Source organism: Clytia hemisphaerica, unplaced genomic scaffold (assembly GCF_902728285.1).
Source record: "Clytia hemisphaerica strain Z4C2 unplaced genomic scaffold, Clytia hemisphaerica genome assembly, whole genome shotgun sequence".
In the NCBI taxonomy this organism is placed as follows: domain Eukaryota; kingdom Metazoa; phylum Cnidaria; class Hydrozoa; order Leptothecata; family Clytiidae; genus Clytia; species Clytia hemisphaerica.
Genome location: NW_027103839.1, coordinates 1,295,734 through 1,316,531, shown reverse-complemented (window position 1 = coordinate 1,316,531; position 20,798 = coordinate 1,295,734). Strand labels below are relative to the sequence as shown.

Sequence of the window (20,798 nt, the reverse complement as noted above, 5' to 3'; positions counted from 1 at the left end):
ATGCTCTCAAGGTTCCAAATACTAAAACGATATATTTAATTATGAATAATCATGATTTGCATAGCAAAATATTTTTCATACTCCATCACCATATTTCTAGCTAAAAATATGCAACATGACATACAACATCACATGAACATATGGATTGACAAGTTTGACACATTTTCCTTCAAAAATACACGATGACCTTTTTCATAATATTATTGCCTTCTCACATGAATTTATTTTTTTACCACTCCTTCCTCAAAACACAAAATAAGTATCAAAAATTCTACACATTTTCCTTGAAGAATACACAATCGATAGTTTTCTTTTAATTGTCTGCACTGCATTACTACGTAATTTTTCAAAAATCTAAAATAGTGGGTTTCAGCTGAACTAATATCTTACTAACCTATAACCACTCTTATCTATGACAACTACTTTAGCTTTTTGATGTGCACGACCCGTAAACCTCATAAATTTCGGTTACATGCAGGATAACCCCTTCATGATACCGGTTTTTTTTATGGTTTTTTTAAGGCATAAAAAGCTGCTAAAGCGTACAAAGTTTCGCGAGTTCGAAAAATCTCTAAATTTACGACATAAACTTTCGTGAATAGACCTCTTCAGAACTTACGTCACGAGCAATGCTTACCCCATTTTCAAAATATTTCTATGACATACGCTTTTTTTTATGAGAGTGGTAAATCCATTTCATCATGGATATTCTTAACTTTTTTGGGAAAATCATCCTAAAATATTCTTACAGCATTCTTAGGTTAGGATCCTAATTGAGACTAGATTTAACATTTAGTACACATACGTCTCAAACATAAGATGGCATTTTTGTGAAAGGAGTGAGCTTTACTTGGGGGTAATTAACAATCCATAATAGAAAATACTCTAAAAATGGCATTCTTAGCTTCAGTAGCCAAATTCCATGATGGTGGTATTCTTTGCATGTTCTTACTTTTTTGGCCATTTTCTTCACGGAAATTCTTATAAAGCGGTTGGTTCGAAACGCAGGAGACAGGACGCAGGAGACAGGACACATTCGTAACATATAATTCATAAAATGTTTCTAAAAACATTATACGCAATGGAAAATTATACCATATAATTATACAAAATACGCTATTTAGAAGATTTTTAAATGACAAGCCATCAATCCCAAATATTGACAAAATGACATTTAAATTATGTAAATGATGACGCTATCACAAAATACAAGGTGTGTACATCAGTTTACAACAAAATATTTTTTCATGCTAAATAGGATGCTGACGGTGCAAGTAGATATAGATTTAAATATTTTGAATACATTAAATGCTCCAAGAGAGCATTTTTAGAGATATGAAAATAGTGATGTCATTTTCATCAAAAATACGAGAGGGAATAAAAATATTGATATATTAATAAAATACAACCTTTGACGCTATTTTAGTCAACTTTTGTTATCATACCCAAGGTGATGCAGGAGATATAATGAGATATGATAAAGTGATTGTGAAATAGCTATTTCCCTGTCAGGGGCTGTTTAAAGGGTTTAAAGATGAGATAAATATTTTTAACACATGTATTTTGTATATAACATATTATGTAACATGCCAATGTGAAAAGATAACTGCTATTATAAATGCATGATTTATGTGTAATATATAATACAAGTATTACAGGTCCGTGTTATACACGGCACAAAATGCAAAAGCACGTGGCAAGCATGTGGATAGATTTTGACATTTAAAAAGGTTCTAGACCAATAAAATACCTTCAGAATGATATTTCTAACAATTACAAGTGTTTTTCAAACATTTTCTTTGTCTTTTACATCAATTAAAGCTGACCTGTCAGCACTGTCCTGCGTCCTGTGTCCTGCCTCCTGGGTCCTGTGTCCTGCGTTTCGAACCAACCGCTTATAAAGTGTATTTTTATAAAGAAAAGCATGTGCACCTGAGATGAGTTAAGAAGTTTACTCTATCTGTCTGTGAAAGTGATTATTTCCTTCTTTGACGACACGTGGGATTTAATTACTTCGGTAGTGGTTTCAAATGAGACAGTAAAAAGCGTAAAAGTACTAGTATTTAATGATAATTAAAAGTAATAAAACTTAAAAGTGAATCATTCAAAAAATGCACTAGTAAAAGTTGCTCTTTTAAAAATTTTACTAGTAGAAGAGTGCCGTGTGCAAAAATGTACTTGTGAAAATTTATATTGCGCAATCCACCAAATAAAGAGTCGTGTGCAAAGATTTGTTTACTAAAGTGTCGTGTGCAAAAGTTTAATTACTTAAAAGAGTGTCGTATGTGAAAATTTATTTACTAAAAGAGTGTCGTGTGCAAAAAAAATTCGCGCGAAGTGGCTTTTGCCAAAAACAACGGGTGTCGTGTGCAAAAAAGCCAAAAAAGAAACTAGTAAAAAGGGTGTTGCGGGTCGTGTGCAAAAGTTATATAAAAATGAAACATTTGACAGTAGAGATTCGATTATATGCTCCGAGCTCAAAGTAGCCACACGTATTTGAATAAAAAAAACAATTCTACTGCAAAGATTTTAGAAAGCTATTTGTAAGTAATTTTTTCGGATTTGAAATCACTTTATTTTTTAACTATACCACCTATCATACTGACTCACATGAAGTCAAATATCTATTTCCAAGTTACATTGGACTCTGTGATCTGCTTCAGGGGTTCCTAAACCTAGAGATAAACCATTTAGCGATTTCTTGATCTTGATTGATTTCATGACCTTTTTATTTAAGATTTTATTTTCGCGCACTTTTTAATTTAAGATTTTCACGCAACTCGTATTTTTTTAGATATATTTTAATCTTTCTGATATGAATAGATCTTTTCATAAATTACGTTACGAACAATACTTGCCTCGTTTTGAAATTATTGCTTTGGTGATTAACTCCCAGCGGATTTTATTAAAACTACTTTTTTATTGGGGCTAGGATACATTTCTTTTAGGCCCTTTCCTTATAGACTTTCTTGCCTTTCTTTATTATTCTAACAACTAAACATGGTTATGATGTAACCTACCATAAAGAATTTCATGTTGTGCTATTTTAAATTCTGACTTCCATAAATCCCTGACACCGATGACATAAATCCCAGAATAGTCCCCTTCTATCCATGACAGTTCCGTCAGAGCTCGCTGACATTTGGTCGACCATAAGCTTGCTTACTTGTTGTTGGTCCTGTCCAAATTCCATCACCCCTTCTACACCCTTTACTTGCATCCCCTTTTTTGTTCTGGCCTCCAAGATAACGATGTACTAAGTGTATTTTTAGATTGTTTTTGGAAAGCCCAAAAAATAGGGTCGTAGGGTAAACGTTTCTTTCTTGTAGAATCGTGTTCCGTTCATTGTGTCACTCTGTGTGCCTTCTCGTGGCTTAGTCTATATTAGAATAAGGACAACTACTATAGGTTGAAGGACTAGAACTATCATTTCGATATCAACTTATCACTCTTTTTGGTTGCCTCGTGTGCTCGAGTCTTTCGACATGAATTCCCAATAAGGAAATTATGAAACCACTTTTAAATTAACGATAACATGAAGGGCGGGCTAGAACTTACGACAAAAGTATTGAACGAGTTGGAGAGGAAATTAAAATACGACTCCAATGAAAGGCGTCTCAGCGCTCAACAGAAAACAGCTTTATTAAGTTAGTTGTTTTGAAAGTTGTATATTTTCCCTCGCAAATTATTCTTTGCATCAACATTTCACCATGTCAATTCCATCGTGACTCCATTTCCATGCTTTATTCCCTCTAAATATTCTTGATATCGATTGTTTCCTTGGCATCTGTTGAAGTATCTTTTTCGGATAACTTTATTTATAGTTTCTTAAAAGGGTCTGGGATGAGAAATGAAATACTAATTTAACTAATTTAATTTAACTAATTTAAAGACAAATTATTTTCCCATTATATGACGCCCTTGTTTGCTAAACGACTTTTTAGAATATCACTTTTATGATTTCCTTTCTTATTAATTACTATGCAACGACATTTTGTTTTTCAGAAAATATTTCTTTGTTTAAAAAGCTGCGGTTTTGTAACCAAAATCGACAAATTTTTGGCGATAATCACAATTTGTCAAAATAACTTTACCTCTAAGGCGAGACCAATTTAATTTGTTGTTCTACGGGCAGATCGTTAGCAAAATATGGGTCGGTCGGTCGGTAAAATAAGAATAAATTTTTCATTTATCTGGGTTGGTAAAGTACCGAGAAAATATTTTCCAAAAAGTATCTGGACCAAAAATTCACTTTTTTTTTATCTTCGATGAAGATCATAATAAAATTTTAGTGTATGGAATGCTTGATTTTCTAAATTTTTCAATTTCTTGAATTAATTTTCAGCTTTGTTAAATTTGATTCTTACAAATAACTAGTGTCTAAAATATATTGTAGTGAAAATTCAATATTATTATTTTTTTGATTTTAGCAAAAATTGGGTCGGTCGGGACCGTAGAACAACAAATTAAATTGGTCTGACGGTAAATAATACGATTTAAAGGTTTTGAAAGAATTCGGAATTCGGAATCTCATGATTGTAAAAAAGAACTTTAGCAATTTCTATGAGTGGGTTTTCAGCTTTAAATTCTTTCTTTCAAAACTTGAAATCGCATTATTGGTTATCAGAGATGATGATAATAATTTAATACTGATCATGAATGTCATGTAAATCACAAATATTATACATGTGATATAATGTCCATTTTATTTTTGAGACGTGGATAGAACTGAAGACGCATAGGCGTGTATTTAACCATTTATATTTGCTACACATCCAAAGCAGTCTTTAAAGTAGACATTTACGTGGAGAGCCATGGACAGTCTTTCGTTTGTTTTCACGTGGTTAACGACCAGACGGTTCGATTATGTATGAACTGAACGAAACAGGGAAAGGAGCATCGACCATTCAGCCATCATTCCTTAAATTTTTATACAAATGATTATTATTAATTTTATTTATCCATTAATTTAATTTATGTTTTTTACTGGGCAATTCATTCATCCATCCAACCAATCATTCCATTTGAGTTCTTCACTTATGTTAATATAAGATCTTGATGTGAGGGGTAGGTTCTTTCTGTTCACACCAGTCAAATATTTATACATCAATAAGGTGACGCTTTGGTCGTTGATCCATATAACAAAATACAAAATGCGGCCAAACATACATGGTGTCCGGAAAAAAAGTATCGAGTCGTACCATTTCTATAAAAAGAAAGTTCTTTCACCATGAAGGTGAACAAGCTTCTAACTCTTCTAGATCTCGAGATATAAGTCTTTAAAGTTTGAACTAGCGATTTTCTTTAAAAAACTTAGAAAATAATGACCGTGGCACTTAAAGGGTTAATCATAATGACTGTTGTAAAAACAATTGTTGTGTTGGTATATATTTTCTTAACACACGCAACAACCTTCTACTTAGAATCGTGTTCGAACTCGATACTTTTTTTCCGGACACCCTGTACACCCAAAGCCATTTGTACTGTGTATCTAATATTTCCTAATTTCTTTGCAACGTAATTAGTATATGTAATCACATGATAACGAGTGCAATTTGAGAATAATTGCACGAGTGATTTTTTTGTTATTAATTTTCCGAGTCCGAAAGGACGAGGAAAATTCGAAACAAAAAAATTACGAGTGCAATTTTCGAATTGTACGAGTTATTATGTGATTACAAGCCTAATCGCACAATTTTTTTCACCACTTTTTCCCTGTCAGAAAAGTAAATTACACTGGAAGTTTTACATTTTATTCTTCTCTTTATGTTTTTCTTTTATTGTTTGCTTAAAGATTTTATTTCTCACAAAATGAATTTCGAATGCAATTAAAACGTTCGATGGAAAAAAAATGTGAGAAAATAACATTAAAATCAATTTTGTAAACATTGGCGCGTCATTGAAGAGTGTGATTAACGATTAATTGCTCTCTACAGGATGCAATTAACGATTAATTGCTCTCTTTGAAGGGGCGCCAAACAAGAAAAAATAAACCATCGTGCGATTAGGAAATTAATAATAACTCGTACAATTCGAAAATTGCACTCGTAATTTTTTTGTTTCGAATTTTCCTCGTCCTTTCGGACTCGGAAAATTAATAACAAAAAAATCACTCGTGCAATTATTCTCAAATTGCACTCGTTATCATGTGATTACATATACTAATCGCACGATGGTTTATTTTTTCTTGTTTGGCGCCCCTTCAAAGAGAGCAATTAATCGTTAATCACACTCTTCAATGACGTGCCAATGTTTACAAAAAAGAGCTAAATGTTTTTTATTTCCTTTTAATATACACGTTTTTTGGACCTACCTAAGGTAGTCCTTTAAATTAACCCTTGTCCGTTCGTTCGTCCGTTCGTTCGTTCGTTCGTCTGTTGCCAGCTTTTCTCGGGATCGGCTCATTAGTTTTTCCTAATTTTTTGCACAATGATGCAAAATGGCAATGCCCAAAATGTGACGGAGCCCGATTTTCGAAAAAAATATTTTTCCGGCCGAAAATGGCGGAAATATGCCGGAAAAACCGGTTTTTCGGCATTTTCTCGAGATTTCATCATTAGTTTTTTCTAATTTTTTGCTCAAAGATGCGTATTAACAATGCCCAAAATATGGCTTAGTCCGATTCTTGAGAAAAAATTTTTTCTGGCCGAAAAAAATGCCGCCGAAATATGCCCGCCGTTTTTTCCTTTTCTGGATTTTCATTGGACTTTTTCCATATAATTGGTTGTTTTTTCATTCAAAAACATTATTAATAGCAATGCCCACCATCAAGCATGTTTCAATTATCAATAAAATTGATTTTTGAAGCCGGAACTTTCCAAAATTCGCCGGAACAGCCGATTTTCGCCGGAAAAACGGTATTTCTTGAATTTCTCGAGCTGTACTTTATATTTTTTTATTAAATTTTGCACACTGATGCTATATGACAATACCTAAAATGTGGCGGAGCCCGATTTTCGAAAAAACATTTTTTTCCATCCGAAAATGCCGGAAATATGCCCGGCATCTTTTCGCATTGCTATCTAAATTTCATCATCAGGTAGGTCCATTCAGCATGTTGCTTGTTTTTTTTATAAGAACGTCAAAAATTTTCGAAGCCTTCGGATGTTCTTAGTTTTTTGGATTTGAAGCCTAAAAGTGTTCTTAAAATGTTCTTATTTTCAGCATTTTTTGAGCATTTTGATGTAATTTCTTAAGAAAATGCATGTTTTTAAGTCTCCAAAGCCTTAGAATGTTCTTAGAATGTTCTTAAATTTTTGGGCCTCGAAGCCTTATGTTCTTATATAGTTTGTTCTTATAAAAAAAAACGTGTAAATTCGAAAATTTCACTACTGGTGATTTCTTTGTCAAATCACTCGTGCAATTGAAAGAATTGCAATCGTTATCATCTGATTACTGTGATTACATATACTAATTCTAATTAAGTCTATAATAAGACTGCCTTAAGTGCTCTAATTTCCTGTGTCATTTCAAATGTATTCAATGTTTTGAAAACCTTTCTTAGCATCACGATATAGATGATATCTTTATAAACATCATAAAAGAAAAATTTTCTTGGGATGATTCAAAAATGGAGGAGGGACCATGGACGTGAGTAAAAGAAATCTGAAATTGGCGAAAATAGTAAGTGTTGCGGAGACTTATGATGGAGATTATGTTACTGATTGTCGCTCTAGTGTGAGGGAGTCTGCTAAATCGCGTGCCTACGTGCCATGCGTGTCTGCGTGCCAACGTGTCTTGGCGTGCCAACGTGCCGAAATTTTAATGGCACGCCAAATTTGGATGGCACGTTGGCACGCCGAAGCACGTTGGCATGCAGGCACGATGGCACGCCAAGGCACGTTGGCACGCTTAAAAACCGATGGCACGCGTGGCACGCAATTTAGCAGACTCTGTGTGAGGGTATGGTAGCTGTTTGTTTGCATTTTCATTATCAGAATCTAAAAACTTTAAGGTCACGTGGGATTTGTTTATTATCGGGTTATTTTTTTAAATATTTTTATGTTAAGCTTTGTTGCTTTTATGAAAATTAGTTGATTATTTTTTAGTATGATTATCGCTGATAAGTGTCTTGGGAAAAAGAGATTCAGGGCGGGGGTTCGATAGCCTTGCAATAAAAGATTCTAACATCAGCTAACATAGATTCAAGCCATGAGTTGCGAATACGAAAAAACGATTGTCCTGCACGTTTTTTTATAAGAACATGCAAAAAATGTTAAGAACCCGAAGGGGGGGGGTACTAGGGCAAAATGGGTTACGGGGATGCTCCGCTGGTCAGGGTACCTTTTTTAACCTCCACGAGTCCCAGGTAGGGTCGCAAAAACACCAAAATAGAAAAATCAGTCCCTCGTGTAGGGTGCCTATTTCTGGAAAATTTGGGGAAAAAGTAAAAAATTTTGGAATTTCAGTCCCATTCAGGGTCACTTTTTTCGCAAATTTCGAGTCCCACGTAGGGTCCATTTTTTGAACCTCAGCGGAGCACCCCCGTCGGTCGACAAGGGTAGTACCCCCCCCCCGGGGTTAAGAAGCATCCGGATGTTCTCAGCTTTCTGAGTTTTAAGCCCAAAAATGTTAATATTGCTGTGCAATTTTCTAAGAAATTTTGTTTAAGAGCCGTGAAGCATTAAAAAGTTCTTAATTTCTTCTTAATATTTTTGCTATCGAAGCCTTTATGTTTTTATATACTTTCCTTCTTATAAAATAAAAGTGTACAGTGTGTGCTCCGAAGATTTTTGGCTCAAATCATCAAGAGTTACTTGATTGATCGTTGTCATATCAAAGTCTGACAAAGTGAGGGAGGGGTATATCAAAAAAGAACACAGTCGGAAAATCTTTTTAACATACAAATAATAAACAATTTATTTGTTTAATAAGACATTCCTAGACAGGTCATCAAAAAAGTTCTCACTACCCAATCACTTCTCAGAAATCTTTTGTCTCTGAATTTTTATATCCACTGAACTTGCCGAAACAGTGGCCAGTCTCTTTCAAATAAATTTCAATTAAACGTTTCAGCAATACCTCTATTTCACATATAAAATCATTTGATACTTTTTTGTTCGTTTGACCTGGTAAACATGTTTATGCATTTAGAAAATTGGCGCTTTTTTTTTCTCTTCGGTTTATCCAATCAGATGATTTTCACGCAAGTGTTCATCTCTGTTTTGATTAGTTTGTTCGGTATGTTTGTTTTGGTATGTTTAGTTTGCTTGAAGAAAATCATACAAATGTGTGTTGTGTGTATGAAATTGCAAACTTTCCATGATCTTGCCATTATTTTTTGGTGAGTTTTTGAAGGGCTTGGCTTTACATTTACATTCGTATATCATTTAGTATTTTATTGATCCATTGATGGCTTTGAGTTTGAGAGAAAATTAGGTCAAGGAAATAAAAGCCGGAAGGGCTACAAAAGATCACTAAAAAAGAAAATAGTTAGAGGTGGGATAAATTTGAAAACAGTGGTTAGCCCGAGGCGGAAGTGTTTACAGTGTTAACCTTTCGCACGCAAAAGAAAGTGAAGCCTCGAGATATACGTCTTTATTTTTGACGACAGATTGAATTTAGCGGTTTGTTTTCGAATGGTTTTATTTTTTTAAATCTAGCGGCAACAGGCGGCAAATGTTACTTTCAATCTGGTTTATATAGCAACTTCGCGGGCCGCTCAGGGCCGCGCAACTTAGGTAGTATTTAGCGGCTTCCAATCTTACGTAAGAGATTCGCTAGCCCTCCGGGGTTTTCCTTCATTGGTTTAGGTGTACACGTTTTTTATAAGAAATACTAAATAAGAACATAAGGCTTCGATGTCCAAAATGTTAAGAACATTTAAGGCTTTTAGGACCGATTTTTTAGGAAAATGGACAAAAAATACACATAGAATAGGGGAAATAAGGACATTTTAAGAACATTTTTGGATTTAAAACTCAGAAAGTTAATGACATCCGAATGCTTCTTAAATTTTTTGGATGTTCTTATAAAAAAGGTGTACAAACCAGTAAGCGATGTACACTTCGTATAACCGTTGTGAACTGTGGAATGATTTTTTTTACAAAATATAAGCAGCTTTCTTATCAAGTTATGGTAACCTTTTGCTTGTTGATACAACGGTATTTAAATGATTGCGAATCGAGAATGCGCGAGTTTCCTCTTTTCCAACAAGTTTGAATAGATTGTCCCGATCTTTTCAAGTTTTGCCGATTTTCTAAAAATTTAAACTTGCTTGAATTTGTATACTGTAATTACTTTTGGAGGTATTTATAGGTACAAATTTCAGCCCAAAGGCCAATAAGTCCCTCCCGCCGTTCATTGAAAATATTGAAGATTATTTCCAATCAATGAATGTTTCGTTCGTGACGTGTACATGTGCTTAAAACCTGCTAAACTCGTTTTAATTGCTGAGCTAATATGGTGGAGAATAGGTCATGGCCACATTCTCTACTTTATAAAAGTGTATCGCAAACACAATTAATTGAATTACACCTTTTAGTTAACCTCGTTATAACCGAATCCTCATGCATGCACACAATCCTATATAACCCAATTTATTATAATCAATGCTTCGTAATATCGAAATACAGAGTTAGCGAAATTTTTCTCTACACTTTTCAAATCTTCTTCGTTCTCAACAAGCTTCTATCTCATACTGGTTCCATAGAATTCACTTCTAACAAAAATATAATCAGAAAATGCTGAAAATGAGTCTTCGTTCTTGCATTGAAAATGTTTTCACTGTTGTTAAAACAATGCGGCGCCAATTCTTTAAACAATAGAAATATGCTGAAATATTTGTGGCATACTGGAGAAGTGGGACGTGGGACGGTGGGACGCTCAGGTGGGACGCTCAAGTGGGACGGTAGTGGGACGCTAAGGTGGGACGGTAGTGGGACGCTAAGGTGGGACGGTAGTGGGACGCTCTTTTATATGTATTTTGTCTTTTTCTTTTTATAATACAGTGAAGAGGGACAGGTCAAGTACTTATAAACAATACACAGATCGATCGAAATGTTTTTGACTTTTTTCATAGTGAAATGGATTATAAAATAATAACATAATCAATTTGATCGAAGCTACAAAGACACAAAAAGCTAGTCAGTCAGTCAATCAGATAAATCAATTTCTGGCTCCTCCTCTTGGCTCTTTTTTGTGTTGTAATTCAATTGTGTAATTTACAGAGCAATTTCAACAATTCTAAACGCTCTTTTTAGCCTAGAGGCTAAATGTCTAAATCTGCGAGAACTGATTTTAAAGAGTATCATATAAAAAATGAACATTCCAATCACAGGGATTTCACCAGAGACAAGATGTTTACTTTTCGAATTCAAAATTCGAATGAAAGGAAAACATTCGAATCGACAACAAAGGGTTACACCATCAGCATGAATAATAAAAGTATCCACATTGTTCACGTGAAAGGGAAAACCCGTGAGGTGAAACATACACGTGGCGCCCAAAAACTTCTTTCATCAAATTTTATGAAGTTGACTAGGCTAAAGATTTTTAAAGTCGCGTGTCCATCGTTGAAAGTTGTTTTTAGATTTTTATTGAGTTTTTTGTTGTTATAAGATTATTGGGTTAAAAGGGTTATAGAATTATAAAAGGCCTAATTTGTCATTTGTCTTTTACTTTGATGTTCAATAAATAATGATAGATGTGGTTTCCTTACCTTTTAAAATTAGCAAAGTCCTAGTAAAGGTCATTTTTTTTCGAAATACGTTATCGCAGGCTTACAGTAGTGTTCTATAAATTACTAGCCAAACCAAAAGAAAAGGAGCCAGAAATTGATTTCACATTTTTCATTAGATAATTATAAAGACAAAAAGACAATATTCTAATAAAAGAGCGTCCCACTTGAACGTCCCACTACCGTCCCACTCATGCTGAGGGGAAAGCCCTTTATTACAATTAGAATGTTTTCTTTTCATTCGAATTCAAAATCGTGTTCCTGGGGAAACCCCTCTGATTCGAATGAATGATACTTTGTTATTCTCAATAAATATAAACTCTTCGAAATATAGTCAGGCTGCTGCTGGACCACTTTTGTAAAAACCTTAGTGTGAAGAATCTAAAACCTATTGAAACCTGTTATATATGATTAAAATTAAAGGGGGTAAAAAAGTTTTACTGGCCATTAGGTTTTTCCCAGATTTAGCCTAGACAAAGTTGCAAAGGATTGAAAGTGTTGGAAAATAAAAGAAAATAATAAAATTGTTCTATATAAATTAGACAATATGAGCCTGAAGAAGATAAGGAGCCAGAAAAGATTACACATTTTCCGGTGTTTATTTCTGACTCGCACGCATATTGCTTGGTAGCTTTTCGATCAAACATCCAATTTGAATATTATTATTATTCGTTTATCATCCACTATATGATAAAAAAATCAATATATATATTTTGGCCGAAATCCTGTGTAGGTTGAAAACTGAAGAACAGATCATGTATATGTGTTTTGTGAAAGTATTCATTTACTCGTATTGAGTTCTTTTTTACTCGTACATAATTATCAGAGAAGCAAAAATACAAAAGCCTTACGAGAGAGCGTCCCACTACCGTCCCACCTTAGCGTCCAACTACAGTCCCACCTTAGCGTCCCACTACCGTCCCACCTTAGCGTCCCACTACCGTCCCACCTACGTCCACTACCGTCCCACCGTCCCACCTTAGCGTCCCACTACCGTCCCACCTTAGCGTCCCACTACCGTCCCACCTTAGCGTCCCACTACCGTCCCACCTTAGCGTCCCACTACCGTCCCACCTTAGCGTCCCACTACCGTCCCACCTTAGCGTCCCACCTGAGCGTCCCACGCGAGCGTCCCACCTGAGCGTCCCACCGTCCCACTTCTCCAGTATGCCAATATTTGTTTATTATATTTTTTTAAAAACATTATGGCAGAGACAAATACGGAAACAAAAAAAAACTAAATTCTAAGCTGAATATGAGTTTAATATTTTTTTGTCGAAATTTTTCTTTTTCGAATTTTTTTTCTCAAGAAAAATAATTGCTCTGAATGTGAGTGATCCAAATTTTGTTTTTGAATTTTTATTTCATCCAACACAAAAAAGCTGTGTTTAAAAACGCTCACTAGGGAACAATGCTGAATGTGAGTCTTTAATCTTTTCGGTTATGAAAGGTTCTTGAGACAGGTGATTTTCACAGTAGGATAAATGGTGGGCTGTGCAAAAAAGTTCAAATTTCGCATGAATCGAATCAGTTTCCAAACCTTTCAGATCTCTAATTCGAAAACAAATAGGCTTAATACACTATTGTTGTGCACTTCATGTCATGAAAATCTAATGAAAGTGTTTTTCGCGGCTTTTCTAATCAAATTATTCATGCGTATTAAAACTAAAGAAAGAAATTTTGCTGACGTCACGCATGAATGAATAAAGCCAATCAAAAGCCATGCTTGCATGTATTATTCACTCACACAATATCAGTTTATTTATTGAGAAAGTTAGAAAGCTCTTTGTTTATTCATTTGTTATTCATTATTTTTCAAGCCTTTCGTTTGTTTTTGTATAAATGTGAAAAAGTTGAAGTGATGGAAGTTTATTTGGTTTCGACGCTCATGTTGTGAGGTGAGAGAGAGAAATTTCAGGAAATGAACTATTATTTCTTAGTAATATTTTTTTTCATGAAAACTTTTTTATTAATTTTGATCGCTTGGATTTCTACAGGCCGAGGTTCCACTGCACGCTTTTGCAAATTCGTGTTTTTTTTACCATGGATATTAAAGGTTTTCTTTTAATAAGAGTGATGTCGTTTGCTTACTCATCAATTTTAATTCACAAGCTTTTCACATTGAATTGACACGAATGTGGACCAAGTTTGGTCAGAAAGATGGAAAGTAAAAACATTTTTTGCTTATATCAACATAATATAACAATCAGAGAGTCCTGATATGAAATGTATCTGATATGAAACGGAAACACTTATGTAAAATAAACCCTTTAATTCTTTTGCACCAGGGTTGATTGCACTCACTAGTCGTTTTGGAGAAGCGACGGTCTTTTGAATAGTTATTACTCCTCCAGCAGAAATGTGGGTTCCACTAAGGGGTATTTACATAGTGGTCAGGTATGAAATGTGGCGCCATTTTTCTTCATTGATTTTATAGCTAATCTAGTTTAGTATTCATGATTAGATTTTAAGCTTTTATATAAATTTTGAATTAGTTTTTATTAAAATTTCTCAAAATTTAAAAAGCAAAAAATATGGTGGCGATCAGCACAACCCATGTTCTCTCTCTGATTCCAACTGATAAATGAATGACAGCTGAACTAACGTGAGAAAATATGTTGGAATTTAAAAAAAAGTTTTTGAGGTGGAGCTTCGATATAGAATTACAAACATTAAAACTCAAATACTTCTTTTCATCAGTTTTATATAAAAACCATAAAGAATAGAGATTTGATTTGTCCGGATTTTGTTATATTTCAAAATATGGTCAAGTTAATAAAAGGGATAAAGGATCAGAATGATTTATCAAAGATTTTGTTTTTAAAATGATTACACCTTGACTTGACTTAGTTAACTATGTTAAGGATTCGAGTTATTTTTTTCTAAATTGAAATTTTGAATAAAATAGTTTAATAGTTTCTCAACGTTTTATTAGGTCTTCACAAACATCAGAATACACCTTTTCGACCGTAGTCGCACGGGCATTTTTTTGTCCGCTTTATCCCACTAAAACCGCCCCAATCCTTTTTTGACGCATTTTCCTATTGTCTATAGGTGCAAAAAAAGGACTGTGACGGTTTTAGTGGGCGGACAAAAAAATGCCCGCGCGGCAATTGGCGGCTACGGTCGAAAAGGCGTATACATTCAAGAACGTTATTTGTGATTAGCCAGTAGAAATTTTGCGTGACGAAAGGCTTATTCAATTTTTAAAAAGATAATTATTATATTAAATATTCTCAGTCCGTCTCAGGAGAGTATCTTAACTACTCTTAATTACTTTATGTAATTTTCAATCAAAGTTATTAGTTATTAATTTTTAAAGAAGGCGTGAAATTTTAGAAATCAAAATGATTGCCGGTTATTTAAAAGGTTGCAGTGTGTGTGTGCAGGTGGGCTGACACTGAAAAAAACTTTTGACAATTAGACTCGTAATTATCTCAATGGAATGAAGTCTCTTTGTTATTTAAAATGCTTTTGCTAAAGACTAACGTTAGGAGTTTGAAGAAGGTTGTCTTTTTATTGTATTGGATGAGTGGAATTGAAATTGAAATAAATATTACCGTAAAATAACGTAATCGTAAATTCGCCTGTGGAGTGTCGGTATAATTTGTTACTAACTGCAAGGAAGTGTTGACTTTGGCTACAACTTGAACTGGCTTGCTTGTCGTTTTGGGACCTTTTGGCAATTTTTAGGTGGCCTTGAAGTATCATTTTAATCTTCAGTTTACGAAGTGTAAAGCATGCCGCTGGATTGTTTTTGAAAGTTAGATGTGTAGTTCTGTTTGAGGTTTAGTTAGTTTCAATCTAATTTTCATTCTAAGTTGTCTTTTATCTGAAAATCTTTTTTAAAATAGTGACCGTTGCCAAGGACTCCCAGGCAGCTTTATGGTATTCTTTTCTAGAATTTCTTCCTAATGCTGTTTTAGCCTTTTCGAACACTTGGGCTTTTGCCAAGGTAACTTAAAGCTCCTCAAACATGGTCTCAAGTCCGGGGGATACTTGGGAAACAAGGGGTATGGGGATGTGCCGCTGGTTAGGGTACCTTTTTCATCTCCATGAGTCCCAGGTAGGGACGCAAAATCGCCAAAATAGAATAATCAGTCCCTGGTAAGGTATCTTTTTGGGGGAATTGGGGAAAAAGAGGAAAATTTTAAGAATATTTTGGAATTTCAGACAGGCAAATCAACTATTTAAATGATATTTGATTCCACTTGTTTCTTAGTGGCCCTTCATCCATTTTTAAAGTTTAAGGCTAAAGACTTTGTTAAAATGAAGCTTCAAGTTATATGTGCATACTGTAGCGAGAAAAAACCGTTCACTGTGATTAAGCGAAAGTCGTGTGTTCAAATCTCCCTTCAGTCCTCAGTTCAACACTCCTTCTCATAGACCCTCTTGGAATCTTTCTGACTCGAAAACAATGGAATCCAAATGCCCAGCCAAGGGAATACCAATATCCATCGAGTTTTGGTCCGTTATTTTTACCCCCACTGGCTAAATAAAACCCAACCGGGTCTGTGAGAAGGGGGTGTAGTTTAGTAGTTTGCTACAAAACTGAGGTTTATGTGTAGATTCTTAATATGCGTAAGTCAAGATGACGTCATATCCCGGCTTTTTTAGGGTGTTTCTGCTAGAAAAAAGACTTACGCATATCAAGAATATGCGTGTTGGCGTTTCCATCATGTTAACGCTATTTTTCAATTTCGTTTAGATATATGAGTCACTACAAAAAAAATCAAAACACGAAATGTTCATGTTGGAAAATTATGTTGTCCTTTCACCAAGAGGAAACGGGAAGCCATTCTTCTCACTTATATCTTCAAGACCTGTCCAGCAAATTTCACAAAGCGAACGATTACAAGTTAATAAATTGATATGCCACGTGCAAGATGCTTTACTGGAGTTTCAGGACGCTACAATGAAATTAAACTTTTTAAAAACTAAACACCATATGGTTACTTCAGACCGTGATCAAGTTTTACAGCTCATGTACGGAATTTCACAACAATTCACCTCCATCAAATTAAACATTCGGACGATGTTATCGAGTCTGGTTCGAAACGGTTATTCAGTATGTGATGGTATTCAATTTCAAAATGTCACAGATATGGATAATTTAATGTTACAAAAATACTTAACGAACGGTCCCCAACGGATTACTTTGAACCCAAACACTTTACAACTTCAGGAGGGTAGAGATCAACAAATGCAGATTGACCAACAGCTCCCGTCACCACCCACAGTTATGTCAAACCATCAACCAAGATATAATCATGCGGCACCATCTTCGCCACCAAATGTTCAAAATCAAACTTCTTTCCACCAAGAGCGAGCCAATAGTCATCACCCACTCCCCAATTCATACGGTGAACAATCTCAAGTCTCGCCAACTCAACAAACATTCACAAACCAATCAAATGTCCAACACAAAACCTCTTCAAATCCCCTCGAAAACAACCAACAAGCTTCTCATTCAAACTATCCAAACGGAGTGCCCCAACAAATTCAACAACAGCCAACATCATCGTTAGAGCATCAACTGAACTTCCATCAATACAAACCCAACCAAAATGACGGAATCTCACATATCAATAACGAGAGTCGCAAAGCTGAAAACGAACTTGAGAATCAACCAAAAGGTAAAGATGAATGCCGGACAGCATGCGATTCTCAACCACCAAGAAACAATCACCAAGAACAAGATTCTCGACCAGCATCTACAGAAAGTTCGACCAGTACTTTCTCTACAGAAGATTTGGACGAGTTTGATAGATTAGTGGAAGACTATGTCGCGAAAAATATCGATAAACTTTTGAGGTATGATGACCCAGATTACATTCAAATCAAAAAAGAGAAACTTGAAAATGAAAATAACGAACACTCATGCTGTAGTTATGAACAGCAACAAACTGCAAATTCACATTCTCCAACATCGATCTTACCAGAACTGCGAAACACCCAACATCCAGAAGATCCAACCACTACAAAAATACCCCCACAAATACCATCCTCGCCATCGACAGCTGTACCCGAAAGAGAATCAACTTCACCACCCGAATCTTCCAACAACCAACAGCTTCCATATCAAAACCAGATACCTTCAATACCTTCAAAATTGGCAGCAAAATCACAATCTCCAAGAGTGATTCCAAATTATCAAGGAAAATTTTCGACCTCTACTGTTTTCGAGTTTCCTCCAAGGATGCCAGCATTACCTCAATATTCCCCCAAACCTACCAAATCATCACCAAAGACTATCGATTCTCCAAGCTCCTTAAAGAGACTTTCTAAACCTGAATCGTCCACAATCAAATACATCGCAAAAGAATCTCCAAAACCAACCAGTAAGCCTGAAAATAAACCTTCCAAAACCCAATTGAATGAAGACGAACCAAATGAACAGAAAACCAATAAAACTTCACCGAATGCTTCTGTTAAACAGGAAATCGTATCAAAAGTTCGCTCGACATTCCTTTCACATCTCGTCAAATCGAAAGTTCCTCAATCAACAAAAGCAATCAAGTCCGAAATTGCACCAAAGCCAGATTCGTCAACTTCATCGGAACCTGATTCTGAACGCAACGACGCTATTAAAACAACCCCATCTAAAAACGATACACAAGAACAACTTAACCGTTCCATCCATCCGACATCCAAGCATGAAAAACGTAAACCCAAGGTAGAAAAGAATCATTCTTCACCAGTCTCCAAACCACCGAGTAGCGACGAAGACGTTACCATCACCAAAGTCCGGTACATGGCTCGCCGGACTCCATCAAATTGCGTCACCAAAGAACTTCGATCATTTCAAGCGATCAAGAAAGAAGTCAAAGATGACGTCATCCTTGAGAAAAATGATGTCATTGACGATAAAACTAATGGGAAATCAGCGAGCAATATCGTTGATGGTCAGAAGTCTATAAATGTAGAGAAAAAGGAGAAAGCTCCCAAGCTTAGCTCGTCAAAAGAGGAAACTTCTGTTTCATCTGAGACTACTGCAGGCAAGGAAGCTAAATCTCCAAAACGAATCAATTCTTCAAAATCGGAGAATTCTATGAAAAATAAACGAAAATCAACTGATGATAATGTTGATAAAGATTCAAGCGAAAAGAAGAAGAAAGTTGCCACGACCTCTGAGGAGATTTATAAAAAACCTAGAGATGAGATTAAACATTCTGAAAAGCCTGTTGGTGACAAACCTGGTGAAAGATCAGTTGATTACCAAAAGGAGAAATTAAACAAGAGAAAGGATATTAAAACATCACCTCAACGACGAATGACAGATGGCGAAAAAATGAATTTCTATAATGTTGTTCTTCAAAGAAAGAAAGCAAAACAGAAGCAAAAAGAAAAAGAAGCCAAACGAAAACTCTCAATTGATACGAAGCACAAGTTGAAAGAGATACCTCTTTTAGCTTCTCCTGAGTATCAGAAGTCATCAATGGGGAGCTTGATACAACCATGCTCTGTCAAGGTGCAAAGACTTTCGAAAGATAAACTCGTTCCTGAGATGGAGTTCTTCAAATTGGGTCAGAGGGGTGACGAAAAGACTAATACAAAGACTACTGCTAAAAATATGAAACCTAATAACACAATCACCAAACTTGGAAACAAGGCTTTTAACGAATCTTCAAGGTTAAATGACAAACCAAAACCTAGAGATTCGAAGCCTTCGTTTTCAAACAGAATTGAAACATCGAGTTCAAAAAGAACTCAAAACCTACTCCCGGCCGGTAGACCGTCAACAACAAAAAAGACTCGTGTAGACCAGTCTTCTACAGAAACTAACAACAACATTGCGACCACTAATAATAATAATAATCAAGAAAATAAAACTATCAAACGGTACATGGCTAAACGCTCGTCACCCCCGACAAAATCAGCACCCAGACCCCTTGAAACATCATCCAAGACTTTCGATAAGAATTTTCTTAGCGTTTTTAATACTGTATTTGAAAAGAATGAGTGAGAAATAAATTCTTTTTATCTTTTTTATGATTTTATTGTTATTGCTTTTCCATCTTGGCAACTGCAGCCTGACACATTGCAGTTACTCTGATTACTTTTGGCGGGGAATAAATTTGGCGGTTTTTGGTAAAATCCGCATTTTTAAGTAAAAACTGTCAAAATACTAAGTAACTTTCTTTATTTCCCCACCCACCAAATTATACAAATTCTTCCATCCGCCAAATTAAATCCCCGCCAAAAATCGTATTTTGGCCAATCGCCAAATTAAATCCACGCCAAAATTTATCCACTTAAGTACTAGCCAAATTAATACACTTAAGGTATCTGAATTTACCGGAGCCAAATGAAAGTCCAGAAAATGTCCGTACATGGGAATGAAGGATATTTTGTCCGGGGGTAGCGGAAATCATCAAAATTTGCCTTGTTCAGGGGGTACTCTCGGGTACCTAATAGCCGTCCCCCCCCCCCCCGTTAATTAATTTTCCACCAGGACATTTTTATTCCAACCCCCCCTGCTTATTAAGTTTTGAAATTATTTCCAACCCCCCCCCAGCTTATTCCAAATCCCCCGGCTATAAGGTACCCGAGAGTAAATTTGCTCTGTCTGGGGGTGGGGGTAATTCGGGTTGTCCGGGGGGAGGGGTCAACTGATGCTTGTCCAGGGGGTAAAACCCATTATTCGGGGGCCAAAAGTCAGTTTGTCCGAGGGGGGGGGATAAATTACTGAAAATTGTTCTATCCTCCCCCCCCCCCCATATACAATTTTTTTCTAGAAAAGCCCAATTGCAGTATGTTACAAAATATATATTATATAAAGATTACTATAAATTGTCTAAATTTTTGCGTGTACTTAATCTGGCGGTCGGCCGAAAGGTTATTTTATAAAACTTAATTAAGTGGATATTTTATTGACCAAAAGTAACCAAAAAAGGGACAAAACAACTGTGAACAATATCATTAATTGAAAAAGTGAGTTTTTTCATCACCGTCCTCTTTATTTGAGACTTATCGTGTTATTAGCAGGGGCAAATCCTTAGGATCCGTAGCATCCTTCTGGGGACGCAACCGCATGTGATTGGTTCGAATAAGTTAAAACTTTTGTCAGGCATCCTCTTAACAGAGTCTAGAAATACGAAATCCCATCTCCTTACACAAC

At 35.4% G+C, this 20,798-nt stretch overlaps 1 protein-coding gene across 1 annotated transcript; it reads left to right on the top strand.

The window, feature by feature from the left end:
* The first annotated feature begins 2,460 nt into the window (after positions 1-2,460).
* On the top strand, positions 2,461-19,669 carry LOC136807411 (nucleolar protein dao-5-like). The gene is made up of 2 exons (XM_067063993.1): positions 2,461-2,543; positions 16,386-19,669. Exon 2 carries the CDS (start codon positions 16,422-16,424, stop codon positions 19,641-19,643), a length of 3,222 nt encoding a protein of 1,073 aa, XP_066920094.1. The 5' UTR covers positions 2,461-2,543; positions 16,386-16,421; the 3' UTR covers positions 19,644-19,669.
* Positions 19,670-20,798: the final 1,129 nt, after the last annotated feature.